Source organism: Pan troglodytes, chromosome X (genome assembly GCF_028858775.2).
Source record: "Pan troglodytes isolate AG18354 chromosome X, NHGRI_mPanTro3-v2.0_pri, whole genome shotgun sequence".
In the NCBI taxonomy this organism is placed as follows: domain Eukaryota; kingdom Metazoa; phylum Chordata; class Mammalia; order Primates; family Hominidae; genus Pan; species Pan troglodytes.
In genome coordinates, this window is record NC_072421.2 from 49,636,793 (window position 1) to 49,655,711 (window position 18,919).

The 18,919-nt window shown below is 44.9% G+C and overlaps 2 protein-coding genes across 6 annotated transcripts; both read left to right on the top strand.

Moving 5' to 3' along the window:
• The first annotated feature begins 1,966 nt into the window (after window positions 1-1,966).
• Window positions 1,967-9,333, top strand: LOC129138594 (G antigen 2D-like). Of its 3 annotated transcripts, none has more exons than XM_054676217.2 (5): window positions 1,967-2,142; window positions 3,143-3,231; window positions 3,697-3,817; window positions 6,641-6,766; window positions 9,217-9,333. In XM_054676217.2, the coding sequence occupies exons 2-5, from the start codon at window positions 3,151-3,153 to the stop codon at window positions 9,237-9,239; spliced, it is 351 nt and encodes a 116-aa protein (XP_054532192.1). In that variant the 5' UTR covers window positions 1,967-2,142; window positions 3,143-3,150; the 3' UTR covers window positions 9,240-9,333. The 3 variants fall into 3 exon arrangements, with proteins under 3 accessions (XP_054532192.1, XP_054532193.1, XP_054532194.1); XM_054676218.2 differs by having other exon boundaries at window positions 1,999-2,106; XM_054676219.2 differs by having other exon boundaries at window positions 2,013-2,142; window positions 3,697-3,811.
• A 2,160-nt stretch (window positions 9,334-11,493) lies between these two features.
• Window positions 11,494-18,860, top strand: LOC129135348 (G antigen 2D-like). 3 transcript variants are annotated; one of them, XM_024353104.3, is made up of 5 exons: window positions 11,494-11,669; window positions 12,670-12,758; window positions 13,224-13,344; window positions 16,168-16,293; window positions 18,744-18,860. In XM_024353104.3, exons 2-5 carry the CDS (start codon window positions 12,678-12,680, stop codon window positions 18,764-18,766), a joined length of 351 nt encoding a protein of 116 aa, XP_024208872.2. In that variant the 5' UTR covers window positions 11,494-11,669; window positions 12,670-12,677; the 3' UTR covers window positions 18,767-18,860. The 3 variants fall into 3 exon arrangements, with proteins under 3 accessions (XP_024208872.2, XP_024208873.2, XP_054532191.1); XM_024353105.3 differs by having other exon boundaries at window positions 11,526-11,633; XM_054676216.2 differs by having other exon boundaries at window positions 11,540-11,669; window positions 13,224-13,338.
• Window positions 18,861-18,919: the final 59 nt, after the last annotated feature.

An 18,919-nucleotide genomic window follows, 5' to 3' on the forward strand; every position in this document is an offset into this window, starting at 1 on the left:
CTCTGCTCACTGCAACCCCGCCTCCCGGATTCAAGCAATTGTCTGCCTCAGCCTCCCGAGTAGCTGGGATTATAGGCACCCACCAGCACGCCTGGCTAAGTTTTGTGTTTTTACTAGAGATGGGCTTTTGCCATCTTGGCCGGGGTGCTCTTGAACTCCTGACCTCGTGATTCACCTGCCTTGGCCTCCCAAAGTGCTGGGATTACAGGCATGAGCCTCCGCGCCCGGTGGAGACATAATTCTTACATATTGGTTTTCTATCCAGCGGCCTTGTGAAATATGCTTGTGAATTCTAAAGTTTACTTCTAGGTCGTTTTCAGTCTTCAATATACAGAAACATATCATCCTGGAATAAGAGCAGTTTTGTTTCCGCCATTTTTTTTTCTTTTCCCTTTTGTATTTTTTGTAGAGACGGGGTTTTGCCATGTTTCCCGGGCTGTTGTTGAACCTTTGAGTGCAAGTGATGCACCCACCTCACCTCCCACAGTGCTGGGATTACTGGCGTGGGCCACCGTGGCGGGCCCGTCGTTGCCATTGTAAAGAGTTTTATTTCCTTTTCTGATTTTATGGCATTGCGCAGACCCACCCGTTACAATGGTGACAGTGGACATCCTTGTCTTATCCCTGATGAGAAACCGAAAAATCTCAACATTTCACCATCCTATTTACTCTCCTTTTTTTGTAGACGGACTTTATCAGAGTGAGTCATTCCATTCTGTTCCCAATTTGCTGAGAGTATTCATTTGAATACATGTTGATTTTCATCAAACAGTGCATCTATTTCGATTACCACAGCATTTTTTCCCATTCATGTGTTAATATAGTGAATTCGATGGATAAATTTGTACGTTTTTAGGTTCGATTATTAAAACTGGAGACAGCGTCTCACTCTGTCCCCGAGGCTGGAGTGCGGTGGTGTTATCAGAGCTCGCTGCAGCCTTGACCTCCTGGGCTCAAGCGGTCCTCCCACCTCAGCCTCCTGAGTAGCTGTGAGTATAGGTACATGCCACCATGCCCAGCTAATTTTTCGATGGTTTTTTGTTTGGTTTTTGTAGTGATGAGATTTTCTGATGTTGCTTAGGCTGGTCTCGACGTCCTGAGCTCAGGTGATCTGGCCAGCTCAGCCTCCCAAAATACTAGGATTACAGGCGTGAGCCTTGGCCTGGTCTGGTTTTTCTTATATAGGGGTTTTATCTATATAAAGACTAAAGTTAATCTGTGCCTTTGTGCGGGTGGGCTAAGAGCATGATGACTTTTATCATTCTATTGATTTAAAGAAAACTATCCTTGACTTACCAGTGTGTAAGTCCATGAAAGCATAATTCTGTTGAAAGCATATATTGTTAATGGGTGTTGGGAACCGTGCACTTTCCGCTGCTGTGGGAGCATGTCCTTGGAGGTACCTTTCATCTGTTTTCTCAACTCCAAACATCTTAGGACAATGGGTTGTGACTGGTAGGACTATGTATCTTGCTACTTTCAAGACGGAGTTTACTTTCACGTGGTGTCACTCTGGCTGTCCTGTTTCCCTAATACTGTCACTTCACCCTCTGCGATTCTGATGCTAACAAATGATAGATATCGTTTTAGCATTTTCTTACGGGTCCTAGCGATTCTATTCATTTTTCTTTCAGTCTCTTTCTCTGACTTGTTCACATTGAACAATTTCCTTTTGGGATAGGTTGCTATTTCTGTTTTCGCAGGTGGTTTACCTGTCTTCCCAGCCAGTCACAGTGGTCCTTGTCCCCATGGTGGGGCCGGGGCAAGAGAGGGCCCTGGGTTGGGGGTGGGGTTCAGTTGAAGATGGGGTGAGTTTTGAGGGGAGCACTACTTGAGTCCCAGAGGCATAGGAAACAGCAGAGGGAGGTGGGATTCCCTTATCCTCCATGAGGATGGGCATCGAGGGTTTGGGGCGTGGCGCTGGGAACGGCAGCCCTCCCCAGCCCACAGCCGCGCATGCTCCCTGGGCTCCCGCCTCAGTGCGCATGTTCACTGGGCGTCTCCTGCCCGGCCCGTTCGCCCACGTGAAGAACGCCAGGGAGCTGTGAGGCAGTGCTGTGTGGTTCCTGCCGTCCGGACTCTTTTTCCTCTACTGAGATTCATCTGGTGGGTCTGCAGGCCAGTCATCCCAGGCGCTGAAGTGTGAGTGAGGGTGGAGAGGGCCTCGGGTGGGTCAGGCGGGTCCCGCTTCCTGGTCTGTGGCCTCTGAGGGAGAAGGGCCACGAGGTCGTCCTCCTTCCCTTCACAGGCTGCGAGGCCACCGGCGGCTTCGTGGTCGTGAAGGGGCCTGGACGGGGAGGAAGGTGGGCCGTGGAGGGGAGGCGGTCAGGGGCTCAGGTGAAGATGGGGTGAGTGCTGTTGGGGGGATGGAAGTCCCGAGGTGCCGGGAACCCCCGACGACACAGGGCAGATTCCCTGAATGGGGCCCCCGGCGGGGGCGAGGCGGGCGGTGAAGAAGGGGCCTGGCAGCTGGGAAGGCTGCGGCCTGGTGAGCGCCCCCCCAGTGGTGTGGAGTGTGGAGCGCCCGAGTGAGAAGCACTGCAAGGTCTCACCTCCGCCATGGAAGGTCCGAAAACAGTGGGAAGGAGTGGGCGAGGCAGTGCGGTGCAACCAAACTTGTTGTGAGGGGGGTGAATGGCTCTAGGAAGTGGGAGTGTGCCCAAAGCAGCAATCACGAGAATTGTGATTCACTAGGGTTTTCGTGGGGAGTGCACTTGTGAAACTAAACCTCATCAGAAATGACCTCTGTCTGCGGGGCGCAGTGGTGCTCGCCTACGTAGTCCCAGTTACTCGGGACACAGGTGGGAGGATCCCTTGAGCGGGAGGTCGAGGCTGCAGTGAGCTGTGATCACGCCGCTGCACTCCAGCCTGAGCAACACAGCGAGACCGCGTGTCCAAAAGAAATTTAGAAAAAAATGTCCTCTGCCTTTTGCCACACACCTTAAGATGATTGCTCTGCCAGCCTGGCCAGCAGAAGTGGCTTTGTAGGCACTCAGACAGCGTACACACGTATGCTTAACTCTGGGACTTATTTTGAGAGTATTTCCAAAGTAAAACGGCAAGTTAACATTTATCCATGGAAGTGATCGAATATAGCAGCCCTCTGGGGCTCACGTTCCTAATCACGGTTGTCTGTTTTCAGTGTGAAATATGAGTTGGCGTTTAAGATCGACCTATCGGCCTAGACCAAGACGCTATGTAGAGCCTCCTGAAATGATTGGGCCTATGCGGGTGAGTGCTTAAACGTTAATTCGATGTTTTCTATTAGTAGAAATTAATTTTTGTGATAGCGTTGTTGCATTAGTGTGGAAATGCTGATAAAGGTCTTTCCTGCTCATAAAAAGTGATGATGGCATCTCATGAAGGAAACATTGATTCTGGAGGATTTTTTTTTTCCTCTCGTGTTCTTCAGCTTTTGCCCATGACTTCTTTCTCAGGCTTTGTTTGTTAATGACAGATTGTACACATGTATTCCAACACAGAGTATAATAGCCTCCAAAGTCCTCGTGCGTCACTTCTCTCACAGAAACCTCCCTGTGGGTGGAGTAACCTTATTGGGCATAGAGCATAGAGTTGGAGAAATGTCTTTAGGCTTAGTTATGACCAGAAATAGCTATGTATTCTGTGTATATATGTAAAATTTTGTATCAATAACGAAGCTTATTGTTTATTTGCACACCCACACGTATTCCCCAGCCCGAGCAGTTCAGTGATGAAGTGGAACCAGCAACACCTGAAGAAGGGGAACCAGCAACTCAACGTCAGGATCCTGCAGCTGCTCAGGAGGGAGAGGATGAGGGAGCATGTGCAGGTGAAGGTGAGGGAAAGGGAAGAAGAACGTCCGCTGGCGTGTGCGTGTGTGTTCGTGTGTGTGTGTGCACATGTGTGTGTGTGTGTGTGTGCGTGTTAGGCATTGTCACATAGGAGGAACAGGAGGAAAGAAAACAATGGAAAGAATGCCTGAAATTGACTGGAAAAGCGAGGAGGCTATGTAGTTTGCAGCTTAGCTTAGGCAAATCCCTCACTATGATAAAAGTTCTCGACTTTATGAATGAGAGAATGGAGGTGCCAGGATTGTGCGTTATCCAAGAACCCTTGACTGGTGAATACAACATTTGTACTGTGTTCCAAGGTTTGTGTCTTCCTGTCATCTATGTTGCTGTAAAGAAGGAAGTGATTTTGCTGAAAATGCTTAAAACTCAAAAGGCTTTACTGTAAGGTAGCTTAGTACTGACCCAAGAATAGACCCAGTTCAGAGGAGCAGGAGCAGCTCCAAAAACCGAGTCGCTGAATGTTGGCCCCCGTTTCCTTTGATTGATATTTTTATATGGTACATTTGATAAAAGCTGGATAAATGAGGATACTGCCATACGGGTAGCTGGCTTAGTGATTTTTCTCAGCGGCTTTTAGGAGGTGATTAAATCCTTTTATGGTTAGAAAAGCAAAAACGGAATTATCCTGAGATTAACGTGAGATGGAAATAATTTCTCAGAGATAAAATGTTTTGAAAGGAAGCATTTATGTAACGGAGGTCGTGGATTATTCCAGGGATGCACTGTTAAAAGTTCCTAGAATCTGACTGACAACAATGCCCATTAATTGCTGTCCGCCCACTCCCTTATTCTCAGTGCGGGACAGTATATTTTCTGTGATTCACAAACAATGTTATATTTGGTGCTTTGTTCTTCACGGGGTTCATTTATGGAATATTACCTTTAGGACCTTCGGACCTAAATATAACTTTATTTGAACAAAGTGAAGTTTCTCTTTACCCCAATAGGTAATGGGTGTCGTGACTGTAAGATTTTCCATTGTCCTCACATCCATCCAGCTAATCAATCCTTCAGAAACTGACATTGTAATTGTAACTGAAATCCTATCCACGTGGTAGACTTCAGATTTCTCAGCTGACGCACACTGCTGTTGGTACTCTACGGCTGAATATAAGCATTATACATGTCCTGTGGTTTATCCTTAGATTGTCATTTAGGAGAAAGGTCTAAAGCTGGGCTGAATGCCATGCACTCATAGTCCCAGCTACTTGGGAGGCTGAGGTGAGAGGATTGCTTGAGCCCTGGAGTTCAAGCCCAGCCTGGGAAACACAGTGAGACCTCATCGCTAATAAATAAATAAATGAATAAATAAATACATAAAGAAATTCATTAAATAAAAAAAGTTTTCATGGTATAGGACAACACAGATGCAAAGTTTTTGTGCCTAGTGGCTGGTAATGTTGCAAACGTAACTCCTTAGTGAACTGTACCACTTAAAAATAGTTAAGATGGTAAATTTTAGGATATCTGTATTTTTTACCACAATTGGAAATTCCTTTCTTCCTAAAGTTCAGTGCAGTTATCATATATTCTTTTAAATTTTTACTGTATGTATCTTCAAGACATAACATTGATAGAAAATTTGCAAGAATAGTACAATGAATTCATATACTGTTCATGTGGATTCACCAATTGTTAATAGCTTTCGCTTCATAGGTTTCACATCTCTTCCCTCTGTCTCTTACCGTGCTGCCCACACACTCACACACACACACACACACATACGGATATATGTTTACTGTTATTAATGCTGAATTGTTTCGATAAAGTTTCAGGTATTATGGTCCTTTACCCTATGTACTTGAGGGTGTGTATATCGTCAGAGCAAAGAGAAAGTCATTTCTTGGATCATCACTGCACAAAGATCAAAATCAGGAAATTTAACAATGAGAAAATGGAGTCATTTAATACAGAGTGCATACTCAAATTTTGCCAGTTCCCCAGAAAATTTCTTTTTTCCTTTTTTTTTTCTTTGTTGAGACGGAGTCTCTCTCTGTGGGCCAGGTTGGAGTGCAGTAGTGCGATCTCGGCTCACTGCAACCTACACCTCCCAGGTTCTAGGGATTCTCATGCCTCAGCCTCCCGTGTAGCTGGGACTACAGGCGCCGGCCACTGCGGTCTTGAACTTCTGGCCTCACCTGCTCTGCCCACCTTGGCATCCCAAAATGTTTGGATTGCAGGCGTGAGACCCCACGCCTGGCCCAGATAATTTTATTGATAGGATTTCTTTTTCTGATCCAGAGTCCAGTTCAGAATCACACCTTGCATGTGCTTTTCAGGTGTTTTTAGTTTCCTTTAACCTGTAATGTTTCCTTAATTTTGCTTGTCATTCACGATGCGGACATTTTTGGAGAGGATAGACCAGTTGGTTTGCAGAATATTCTGCAGTTTGGGCTTTTTCATGTATTTTTGAAAGAGTTTTCTCACTCAGCGTTTATTGGTGGCTACTCATGCCATGTAAGAGTCTAAGCGCTAGGAGTGTAAGTGTTGTGAGAGACGGGATTTGAGCCTTGAGTCATTTAATACGAGAAGGACAATCAGAAGTAGAATAACAGAGAAGTGCAAAGGAGGCAGCAAAGTTGTCTGAGGGCAGTCTTCGGAAAGGAAGAGGGTAATATTTGGAACACCTTGTTTTCCTGTTTTCTGCTAACGGACTCCTGAAATAATGTTCCTGGGATTCTTATCAACACATTTATTATTACGTTAGCTAAAGCTTTTATCTAATAATACCGAGAGCATGAATATTATTTTCTTATTCATACTTTATGTTTTACTGCTTAAATTGATACGTAGCTTTTATTTTTAAGGGCCGAAGCCTGAAGCTGATAGCCAGGAACAGGGTCACCCACAGACTGGGTGTGAGTGTGAAGATGGTCCTGATGGGCAGGAGATGGACCCGCCAAATCCAGAGGAGGTGAAAACGCCTGAAGAAGGTAGGCAATCCATTAGGCATGCACATTGTAGGGTGTCTGTTTCCACAGTATCATATTGTAATTCTTACTATGTTTTTGAGACGGAGTCTCGCTCTGAAGACCAGGCTGGAGTGCAGTGGTGCCACCTCGGCTCACTGGAAATTCTGTCTCCAGGGTTCAAGTGATTCTCCTGCCTGAGCCTCTGGCGGAGCCGGGCTTACAGGCATGCTCCGCCGCGCCCAGCTAATTTTTGTATTTTTAGTAGAGACAGGGTTTCGTTCTGTTGCACAGGTTGTTCCCGAACTCCTGACCTCAGGTGATCCACCTGCCTCGACCATCGAAATTGCCGGGATTACAGGCGAGAGCCACTGTGCCCGACCCAGCATTATATTTTTAATAACAGAGAGGTAACAATACTGCCTCTTTAGTAACAGAGTTCTTATATAAAGGTTATTTGAAACGTAGTTCAGGCCCCAGCACCCGACTGATAGACTGTCAGATAGGGAAACAAACTGAGTCAAAGCTATGTTGAATTAAAAGTTTTGAGTATAAATCCTTAAACCAGTAGCTCACAATTTTCAGATGCTTTTGTAAAGGTCTGCTTTTAATCAATACATAACACGTTTGTAACACCCATCACTTGGTGTGAAAAATGCTGAAGCACTCATGCGGGTTCTAATAGCAGCTCTTACAGCCTTGGCGAGATTCTGAGTGAGTCCTTTCCCTTCTAAACCTATCTTTGGTTCTTATGAAAATAGTGAGTTTAAGTCAGAGATTTTAAAACCATTTTCCATTCCGGTTCTTTCATACTCTGATCCTGTTGCATAGAATGCGTGGGACACAGAGATCATCTGCTTCGCATGGTTTGTTAATCACAAATCATGAAACCCTGGCCCGAGTCATCTGAAAATCTCTGAACTGAGATTTCATTGTCAGTAAGAAAGTGAGCGGGCCCTCTGCTTCATCCTAGTTTTTCCGTGTGGAGAGCTGAATACGTAGTGTAAGATCTTGTGAAATTGTGAATTCTCCCTCTTCTTGGTTTGTTTGTTTGTTTGCGACAGAGTCTCAGTGTGTCACCCAGGCTGGAGTGCAGTGATGCAATTTCAGCTCACTGCAACCTCTGGCTCCCAGGCTAAAGCCGTCCTCCCACCTCGGCCTCCTGAGTGGCTGGAACTACATGCACAAGCCACCGTGCCTGAGTACATTTTTTTGTTTTCATTTTTGTAGAGATGAGGTCTCACTGTGTTGCCCAGGCAGGGTTTCTCTGGCTTTCAATGAACAACTGCTTCTTCTTTTTTTCTTTTATTTATTTACTTTTTTATTATTATACTTTAAGTTTTAGGGTACATGTGCACATTGTGCAGCTTAGTTACATATGTATACATGTGCCATGCTGGTGCGCTGCACCCACTATCTCATCATCTAGCATTAGGTACATCTCCCAGTGCTATCCCTCCCCCCTCCCCCCACCCCACAACAGTCCCCAGGGTGTGATATTCCCCTTCCTCTGTCCATGTGATCTCATTGTTCAGTTCCCACCTATGAGTGAGAATATGCGGTGTTTGGTTTTTTGTTCTTGCGATAGTTTACTGAGAATGATGATTTCCAGTTTCATCCATGTCCCTACAAAGGACATGAACTCATCATTTTTTTAGGGCTGCATAGTATTCCGTGGTGTATATGTGCCACATTTTCTTAATCCAGTCTATCGTTGTTGGACATTTGGGTTGGTTCCAAGTCTTTGCTATCGTGAATCATGCCGCAATAAACATACGTGTGCATGTGTCTTTATAGCAGCATGATTTATAGTCCTTTGGGTATATACCCAGTAATGGGATGGCTGGGTCAAATGGTACAATTGCTTCTTAAATCTTTCCCCACGGAAACCTTGAGTGACTGAAATAAATATCAAATGGCGAGAGACCGTTTAGTTCCTGTCATCTGTGGCATGTAGGTCAGTGATGCTCAGCATGGGTGTGAGTAAGATGCCTGTGCTATGCATGCTCCCTGCCCCACTGTCAGTCTTCATGAGCCACTATTTCTAATAAGACTGTAGACACACATACGATATAATCATCTCTAATCATATCAAATGTTACATGTAAGTTTCAGCTTTAGAGACATGAATTGATAAGATTTAAAGTTGAAAGACCATGACTCTAGTACTTCCTGAGTAATCAACTGAAGTATGCTTTACACATGTGTTTTCCAAATTGCTGACTGTTAATTGTAAGTGCTTGTGACTAGAAAGGAAGCACTTGATGTTCAGGGAGGAAATTACTTTTAAATTCTGCAGGTGTACGCTCAAAGTTTATGCAGAGGTTCAATTGCGTGTAAGACACGGGATCACCCATAGGGTTCTGTTTTTAGTCCATTTAATAAAACCCAAAGTGTAGTGTGCTTTGTATGCCTTTAGGGTCATCTGAATAATCTGTTGCTAAGTCATGTTCCGAATCGTGTTTCTGTTACAGGTGAAAAGCAATCACAGTGTTAAAAGAAGACACGTTGAAATGATGCAGGCTGCTCCTATGTTGGAAATTTGTTCATTAAAATTCTCCCAATAAAGCTTTACAGCCTTCTGCAAAGAAGTCTTGCGCATCTTTTGTGAATTTTATTTCTAGCTTTTTGATGCTGTGAAATATGTATCATTCTTTGAAATCGTGTATTGTAACTCTCTGAGCTGGTATGTAGAGACATCGTTCTTTTTTTTTTTCTTTCTTTCTTTGTTCTCTTTTGAGACGGAGTCTTGCTCTGTCGCCCAGGCTGGAGTGCAGTGGCGCGATCTCTGCTCACTGCAACCCCGCCTCCCGGATTCAAGCAATTGTCTGCCTCAGCCTCCCGAGTAGCTGGGATTATAGGCACCCACCAGCACGCCTGGCTAAGTTTTGTGTTTTTACTAGAGATGGGCTTTCGCCATCTTGGCCGGGGTGCTCTTGAACTCCTGACCTCGTGATTCACCTGCCTTGGCCTCCCAAAGTGCTGGGATTACAGGCATGAGCCTCCGCGCCCGGTGGAGACATAATTCTTACATATTGGTTTTCTATCCAGCGGCCTTGTGAAATATGCTTGTGAATTCTAAAGTTTACTTCTAGGTCGTTTTCAGTCTTCAATATACAGAAACATATCATCCTGGAATAAGAGCAGTTTTGTTTCCGCCATTTTTTTTTCTTTTTCCTTTTGTATTTTTTGTAGAGACGGGGTTTTGCCATGTTTCCCGGGCTGTTGTTGAACTTTTGAGTGCAAGTGATGCACCCACCTCACCTCCCACAGTGCTGGGATTACTGGCATGGGCCACCGTGGCGGGCCCGTCGTTGCCATTGTAAAGAGTTTTATTTCCTTTTCTGATTTTATGGCATTGCACAGACCCACCCGTTACAATGGTGACAGTGGACATCCTTGTCTTATCCCTGATGAGAAACCGAAAAATTTCAACATTTCACCATCCTATTTACTCTCCTTTTTTGTAGACGGACTTTATCAGAGTGAGTCATTCCATTCTGTTCCCAATTTGCTGAGAGTATTCATTTGAATATATGTTGATTTTCATCAAACAGTGCATCTATTTCGATTACCACAGCATTTTTTCCCATTCATGTGTTAATATAGTGAATTCGATAGATAAATTTGTACGTTTTTAGGTTCGATTATTAAAACTGGAGACAGCGTCTCACTCTGTCCCCGAGGCTGGAGTGCGGTGGTGTTATCAGAGCTCGCTGCAGCCTTGACCTCCTGGGCTCAAGCGGTCCTCCCACCTCAGCCTCCTGAGTAGCTGTGAGTATAGGTACATGCCACCATGCCCAGCTAATTTTTCGATGGTTTTTTGTTTGGTTTTTGTAGTGATGAGATTTTCTGATGTTGCTTAGGCTGGTCTCGACGTCCTGAGCTCAGGTGATCTGGCCAGCTCAGCCTCCCAAAATACTAGGATTACAGGCGTGAGCCTTGGCCTGGTCTGGTTTTTCTTATATAGGGGTTTTATCTATATAAAGACTAAAGTTAATCTGTGCCTTTGTGCGGGTGGGCTAAGAGCATGATGACTTTTATCATTCTATTGATTTAAAGAAAACTATCCTTGACTTACCAGTGTGTAAGTCCATGAAAGCATAATTCTGTTGAAAGCATATATTGTTAATGGGTGTTGGGAACCGTGCACTTTCCGCTGCTGTGGGAGCATGTCCTTGGAGGTACCTTTCATCTGTTTTCTCAACTCCAAACATCTTAGGACAATGGGTTGTGACTGGTAGGACTATGTATCTTGCTACTTTCAAGACGGAGTTTACTTTCACGTGGTGTCACTCTGGCTGTCCTGTTTCCCTAATACTGTCACTTCACCCTCTGCGATTCTGATGCTAACAAATGATAGATATCGTTTTAGCATTTTCTTACGGGTCCTAGCGATTCTATTCATTTTTCTTTCAGTCTCTTTCTCTGACTTGTTCACATTGAACAATTTCCTTTTGGGATAGGTTGCTATTTCTGTTTTCGCAGGTGGTTTACCTGTCTTCCCAGCCAGTCACAGTGGTCCTTGTCCCCATGGTGGGGCCGGGGCAAGAGAGGGCCCTGGGTTGGGGGTGGGGTTCAGTTGAAGATGGGGTGAGTTTTGAGGGGAGCACTACTTGAGTCCCAGAGGCATAGGAAACAGCAGAGGGAGGTGGGATTCCCTTATCCTCCATGAGGATGGGCATCGAGGGTTTGGGGCGTGGCGCTGGGAACGGCAGCCCTCCCCAGCCCACAGCCGCGCATGCTCCCTGGGCTCCCGCCTCAGTGCGCATGTTCACTGGGCGTCTCCTGCCCGGCCCGTTCGCCCACGTGAAGAACGCCAGGGAGCTGTGAGGCAGTGCTGTGTGGTTCCTGCCGTCCGGACTCTTTTTCCTCTACTGAGATTCATCTGGTGGGTCTGCAGGCCAGTCATCCCAGGCGCTGAAGTGTGAGTGAGGGTGGAGAGGGCCTCGGGTGGGTCAGGCGGGTCCCGCTTCCTGGTCTGTGGCCTCTGAGGGAGAAGGGCCACGAGGTCGTCCTCCTTCCCTTCACAGGCTGCGAGGCCACCGGCGGCTTCGTGGTCGTGAAGGGGCCTGGACGGGGAGGAAGGTGGGCCGTGGAGGGGAGGCGGTCAGGGGCTCAGGTGAAGATGGGGTGAGTGCTGTTGGGGGGATGGAAGTCCCGAGGTGCCGGGAACCCCCGACGACACAGGGCAGATTCCCTGAATGGGGCCCCCGGCGGGGGCGAGGCGGGCGGTGAAGAAGGGGCCTGGCAGCTGGGAAGGCTGCGGCCTGGTGAGCGCCCCCCCAGTGGTGTGGAGTGTGGAGCGCCCGAGTGAGAAGCACTGCAAGGTCTCACCTCCGCCATGGAAGGTCCGAAAACAGTGGGAAGGAGTGGGCGAGGCAGTGCGGTGCAACCAAACTTGTTGTGAGGGGGGTGAATGGCTCTAGGAAGTGGGAGTGTGCCCAAAGCAGCAATCACGAGAATTGTGATTCACTAGGGTTTTCGTGGGGAGTGCACTTGTGAAACTAAACCTCATCAGAAATGACCTCTGTCTGCGGGGCGCAGTGGTGCTCGCCTACGTAGTCCCAGTTACTCGGGACACAGGTGGGAGGATCCCTTGAGCGGGAGGTCGAGGCTGCAGTGAGCTGTGATCACGCCGCTGCACTCCAGCCTGAGCAACACAGCGAGACCGCGTGTCCAAAAGAAATTTAGAAAAAAATGTCCTCTGCCTTTTGCCACACACCTTAAGATGATTGCTCTGCCAGCCTGGCCAGCAGAAGTGGCTTTGTAGGCACTCAGACAGCGTACACACGTATGCTTAACTCTGGGACTTATTTTGAGAGTATTTCCAAAGTAAAACGGCAAGTTAACATTTATCCATGGAAGTGATCGAATATAGCAGCCCTCTGGGGCTCACGTTCCTAATCACGGTTGTCTGTTTTCAGTGTGAAATATGAGTTGGCGTTTAAGATCGACCTATCGGCCTAGACCAAGACGCTATGTAGAGCCTCCTGAAATGATTGGGCCTATGCGGGTGAGTGCTTAAACGTTAATTCGATGTTTTCTATTAGTAGAAATTAATTTTTGTGATAGCGTTGTTGCATTAGTGTGGAAATGCTGATAAAGGTCTTTCCTGCTCATAAAAAGTGATGATGGCATCTCATGAAGGAAACATTGATTCTGGAGGATTTTTTTTTTCCTCTCGTGTTCTTCAGCTTTTGCCCATGACTTCTTTCTCAGGCTTTGTTTGTTAATGACAGATTGTACACATGTATTCCAACACAGAGTATAATAGCCTCCAAAGTCCTCGTGCGTCACTTCTCTCACAGAAACCTCCCTGTGGGTGGAGTAACCTTATTGGGCATAGAGCATAGAGTTGGAGAAATGTCTTTAGGCTTAGTTATGACCAGAAATAGCTATGTATTCTGTGTATATATGTAAAATTTTGTATCAATAACGAAGCTTATTGTTTATTTGCACACCCACACGTATTCCCCAGCCCGAGCAGTTCAGTGATGAAGTGGAACCAGCAACACCTGAAGAAGGGGAACCAGCAACTCAACGTCAGGATCCTGCAGCTGCTCAGGAGGGAGAGGATGAGGGAGCATGTGCAGGTGAAGGTGAGGGAAAGGGAAGAAGAACGTCCGCTGGCGTGTGCGTGTGTGTTCGTGTGTGTGTGTGCACATGTGTGTGTGTGTGTGTGTGCGTGTTAGGCATTGTCACATAGGAGGAACAGGAGGAAAGAAAACAATGGAAAGAATGCCTGAAATTGACTGGAAAAGCGAGGAGGCTATGTAGTTTGCAGCTTAGCTTAGGCAAATCCCTCACTATGATAAAAGTTCTCGACTTTATGAATGAGAGAATGGAGGTGCCAGGATTGTGCGTTATCCAAGAACCCTTGACTGGTGAATACAACATTTGTACTGTGTTCCAAGGTTTGTGTCTTCCTGTCATCTATGTTGCTGTAAAGAAGGAAGTGATTTTGCTGAAAATGCTTAAAACTCAAAAGGCTTTACTGTAAGGTAGCTTAGTACTGACCCAAGAATAGACCCAGTTCAGAGGAGCAGGAGCAGCTCCAAAAACCGAGTCGCTGAATGTTGGCCCCCGTTTCCTTTGATTGATATTTTTATATGGTACATTTGATAAAAGCTGGATAAATGAGGATACTGCCATACGGGTAGCTGGCTTAGTGATTTTTCTCAGCGGCTTTTAGGAGGTGATTAAATCCTTTTATGGTTAGAAAAGCAAAAACGGAATTATCCTGAGATTAACGTGAGATGGAAATAATTTCTCAGAGATAAAATGTTTTGAAAGGAAGCATTTATGTAACGGAGGTCGTGGATTATTCCAGGGATGCACTGTTAAAAGTTCCTAGAATCTGACTGACAACAATGCCCATTAATTGCTGTCCGCCCACTCCCTTATTCTCAGTGCGGGACAGTATATTTTCTGTGATTCACAAACAATGTTATATTTGGTGCTTTGTTCTTCACGGGGTTCATTTATGGAATATTACCTTTAGGACCTTCGGACCTAAATATAACTTTATTTGAACAAAGTGAAGTTTCTCTTTACCCCAATAGGTAATGGGTGTCGTGACTGTAAGATTTTCCATTGTCCTCACATCCATCCAGCTAATCAATCCTTCAGAAACTGACATTGTAATTGTAACTGAAATCCTATCCACGTGGTAGACTTCAGATTTCTCAGCTGACGCACACTGCTGTTGGTACTCTACGGCTGAATATAAGCATTATACATGTCCTGTGGTTTATCCTTAGATTGTCATTTAGGAGAAAGGTCTAAAGCTGGGCTGAATGCCATGCACTCATAGTCCCAGCTACTTGGGAGGCTGAGGTGAGAGGATTGCTTGAGCCCTGGAGTTCAAGCCCAGCCTGGGAAACACAGTGAGACCTCATCGCTAATAAATAAATAAATGAATAAATAAATACATAAAGAAATTCATTAAATAAAAAAAGTTTTCATGGTATAGGACAACACAGATGCAAAGTTTTTGTGCCTAGTGGCTGGTAATGTTGCAAACGTAACTCCTTAGTGAACTGTACCACTTAAAAATAGTTAAGATGGTAAATTTTAGGATATCTGTATTTTTTACCACAATTGGAAATTCCTTTCTTCCTAAAGTTCAGTGCAGTTATCATATATTCTTTTAAATTTTTACTGTATGTATCTTCAAGACATAACATTGATAGAAAATTTGCAAGAATAGTACAATGAATTCATATACTGTTCATGTGGATTCACCAATTGTTAATAGCTTTCGCTTCATAGGTTTCACATCTCTTCCCTCTGTCTCTTACCGTGCTGCCCACACACTCACACACACACACACACACATACGGATATATGTTTACTGTTATTAATGCTGAATTGTTTCGATAAAGTTTCAGGTATTATGGTCCTTTACCCTATGTACTTGAGGGTGTGTATATCGTCAGAGCAAAGAGAAAGTCATTTCTTGGATCATCACTGCACAAAGATCAAAATCAGGAAATTTAACAATGAGAAAATGGAGTCATTTAATACAGAGTGCATACTCAAATTTTGCCAGTTCCCCAGAAAATTTCTTTTTTCCTTTTTTTTTTCTTTGTTGAGACGGAGTCTCTCTCTGTGGGCCAGGTTGGAGTGCAGTAGTGCGATCTCGGCTCACTGCAACCTACACCTCCCAGGTTCTAGGGATTCTCATGCCTCAGCCTCCCGTGTAGCTGGGACTACAGGCGCCGGCCACTGCGGTCTTGAACTTCTGGCCTCACCTGCTCTGCCCACCTTGGCATCCCAAAATGTTTGGATTGCAGGCGTGAGACCCCACGCCTGGCCCAGATAATTTTATTGATAGGATTTCTTTTTCTGATCCAGAGTCCAGTTCAGAATCACACCTTGCATGTGCTTTTCAGGTGTTTTTAGTTTCCTTTAACCTGTAATGTTTCCTTAATTTTGCTTGTCATTCACGATGCGGACATTTTTGGAGAGGATAGACCAGTTGGTTTGCAGAATATTCTGCAGTTTGGGCTTTTTCATGTATTTTTGAAAGAGTTTTCTCACTCAGCGTTTATTGGTGGCTACTCATGCCATGTAAGAGTCTAAGCGCTAGGAGTGTAAGTGTTGTGAGAGACGGGATTTGAGCCTTGAGTCATTTAATACGAGAAGGACAATCAGAAGTAGAATAACAGAGAAGTGCAAAGGAGGCAGCAAAGTTGTCTGAGGGCAGTCTTCGGAAAGGAAGAGGGTAATATTTGGAACACCTTGTTTTCCTGTTTTCTGCTAACGGACTCCTGAAATAATGTTCCTGGGATTCTTATCAACACATTTATTATTACGTTAGCTAAAGCTTTTATCTAATAATACCGAGAGCATGAATATTATTTTCTTATTCATACTTTATGTTTTACTGCTTAAATTGATACGTAGCTTTTATTTTTAAGGGCCGAAGCCTGAAGCTGATAGCCAGGAACAGGGTCACCCACAGACTGGGTGTGAGTGTGAAGATGGTCCTGATGGGCAGGAGATGGACCCGCCAAATCCAGAGGAGGTGAAAACGCCTGAAGAAGGTAGGCAATCCATTAGGCATGCACATTGTAGGGTGTCTGTTTCCACAGTATCATATTGTAATTCTTACTATGTTTTTGAGACGGAGTCTCGCTCTGAAGACCAGGCTGGAGTGCAGTGGTGCCACCTCGGCTCACTGGAAATTCTGTCTCCAGGGTTCAAGTGATTCTCCTGCCTGAGCCTCTGGCGGAGCCGGGCTTACAGGCATGCTCCGCCGCGCCCAGCTAATTTTTGTATTTTTAGTAGAGACAGGGTTTCGTTCTGTTGCACAGGTTGTTCCCGAACTCCTGACCTCAGGTGATCCACCTGCCTCGACCATCGAAATTGCCGGGATTACAGGCGAGAGCCACTGTGCCCGACCCAGCATTATATTTTTAATAACAGAGAGGTAACAATACTGCCTCTTTAGTAACAGAGTTCTTATATAAAGGTTATTTGAAACGTAGTTCAGGCCCCAGCACCCGACTGATAGACTGTCAGATAGGGAAACAAACTGAGTCAAAGCTATGTTGAATTAAAAGTTTTGAGTATAAATCCTTAAACCAGTAGCTCACAATTTTCAGATGCTTTTGTAAAGGTCTGCTTTTAATCAATACATAACACGTTTGTAACACCCATCACTTGGTGTGAAAAATGCTGAAGCACTCATGCGGGTTCTAATAGCAGCTCTTACAGCCTTGGCGAGATTCTGAGTGAGTCCTTTCCCTTCTAAACCTATCTTTGGTTCTTATGAAAATAGTGAGTTTAAGTCAGAGATTTTAAAACCATTTTCCATTCCGGTTCTTTCATACTCTGATCCTGTTGCATAGAATGCGTGGGACACAGAGATCATCTGCTTCGCATGGTTTGTTAATCACAAATCATGAAACCCTGGCCCGAGTCATCTGAAAATCTCTGAACTGAGATTTCATTGTCAGTAAGAAAGTGAGCGGGCCCTCTGCTTCATCCTAGTTTTTCCGTGTGGAGAGCTGAATACGTAGTGTAAGATCTTGTGAAATTGTGAATTCTCCCTCTTCTTGGTTTGTTTGTTTGTTTGCGACAGAGTCTCAGTGTGTCACCCAGGCTGGAGTGCAGTGATGCAATTTCAGCTCACTGCAACCTCTGGCTCCCAGGCTAAAGCCGTCCTCCCACCTCGGCCTCCTGAGTGGCTGGAACTACATGCACAAGCCACCGTGCCTGAGTACATTTTTTTGTTTTCATTTTTGTAGAGATGAGGTCTCACTGTGTTGCCCAGGCAGGGTTTCTCTGGCTTTCAATGAACAACTGCTTCTTCTTTTTTTCTTTTATTTATTTACTTTTTTATTATTATACTTTAAGTTTTAGGGTACATGTGCACATTGTGCAGCTTAGTTACATATGTATACATGTGCCATGCTGGTGCGCTGCACCCACTATCTCATCATCTAGCATTAGGTACATCTCCCAGTGCTATCCCTCCCCCCTCCCCCCACCCCACAACAGTCCCCAGGGTGTGATATTCCCCTTCCTCTGTCCATGTGATCTCATTGTTCAGTTCCCACCTATGAGTGAGAATATGCGGTGTTTGGTTTTTTGTTCTTGCGATAGTTTACTGAGAATGATGATTTCCAGTTTCATCCATGTCCCTACAAAGGACATGAACTCATCATTTTTTTAGGGCTGCATAGTATTCCGTGGTGTATATGTGCCACATTTTCTTAATCCAGTCTATCGTTGTTGGACATTTGGGTTGGTTCCAAGTCTTTGCTATCGTGAATCATGCCGCAATAAACATACGTGTGCATGTGTCTTTATAGCAGCATGATTTATAGTCCTTTGGGTATATACCCAGTAATGGGATGGCTGGGTCAAATGGTACAATTGCTTCTTAAATCTTTCCCCACGGAAACCTTGAGTGACTGAAATAAATATCAAATGGCGAGAGACCGTTTAGTTCCCGTCATCTGTGGCATGTAGGTCAGTGATGCTCAGCATGGGTGTGAGTAAGATGCCTGTGCTATGCATGCTCCCTGCCCCACTGTCAGTCTTCATGAGCCACTATTTCTAATAAGACTGTAGACACACATACGATATAATCATCTCTAATCATATCAAATGTTACATGTAAGTTTCAGCTTTAGAGACATGAATTGATAAGATTTAAAGTTGAAAGACCATGACTCTAGTACTTCCTGAGTAATCAACTGAAGTATGCTTTACACATGTGTTTTCCAAATTGCTGACTGTTAATTGTAAGTGCTTGTGACTAGAAAGGAAGCACTTGATGTTCAGGGAGGAAATTACTTTTAAATTCTGCAGGTGTACGCTCAAAGTTTATGCAGAGGTTCAATTGCGTGTAAGACACGGGATCACCCATAGGGTTCTGTTTTTAGTCCATTTAATAAAACCCAAAGTGTAGTGTGCTTTGTATGCCTTTAGGGTCATCTGAATAATCTGTTGCTAAGTCATGTTCCGAATCGTGTTTCTGTTACAGGTGAAAAGCAATCACAGTGTTAAAAGAAGACACGTTGAAATGATGCAGGCTGCTCCTATGTTGGAAATTTGTTCATTAAAATTCTCCCAATAAAGCTTTACAGCCTTCTGCAAAGAAGTCTTGCGCATCTTTTGTGAATTTTATTTCTAGCTTTTTGATGCTGTGAAATATGTATC

Coding starts and splice junctions, on each gene's coding strand:
- LOC129135348 (XM_024353104.3), top strand. CDS start 12,678: ATGAGTTGGCGTTTAAGATCGACCTATCGGCCTAGACCAAGACGCTAT. Junction 13,345..16,167: donor GGGAGCATGTGCAGGTGAAG/GTGAGGGAAAGG, acceptor TTTATTTTTAAG/GGCCGAAGCCTGAAGCTGAT. Junction 16,294..18,743: donor GGTGAAAACGCCTGAAGAAG/GTAGGCAATCCA, acceptor TTTCTGTTACAG/GTGAAAAGCAATCACAGTGT.
- LOC129138594 (XM_054676217.2), top strand. CDS start 3,151: ATGAGTTGGCGTTTAAGATCGACCTATCGGCCTAGACCAAGACGCTAT. Junction 3,232..3,696: donor AAATGATTGGGCCTATGCGG/GTGAGTGCTTAA, acceptor CGTATTCCCCAG/CCCGAGCAGTTCAGTGATGA. Junction 3,818..6,640: donor GGGAGCATGTGCAGGTGAAG/GTGAGGGAAAGG, acceptor TTTATTTTTAAG/GGCCGAAGCCTGAAGCTGAT.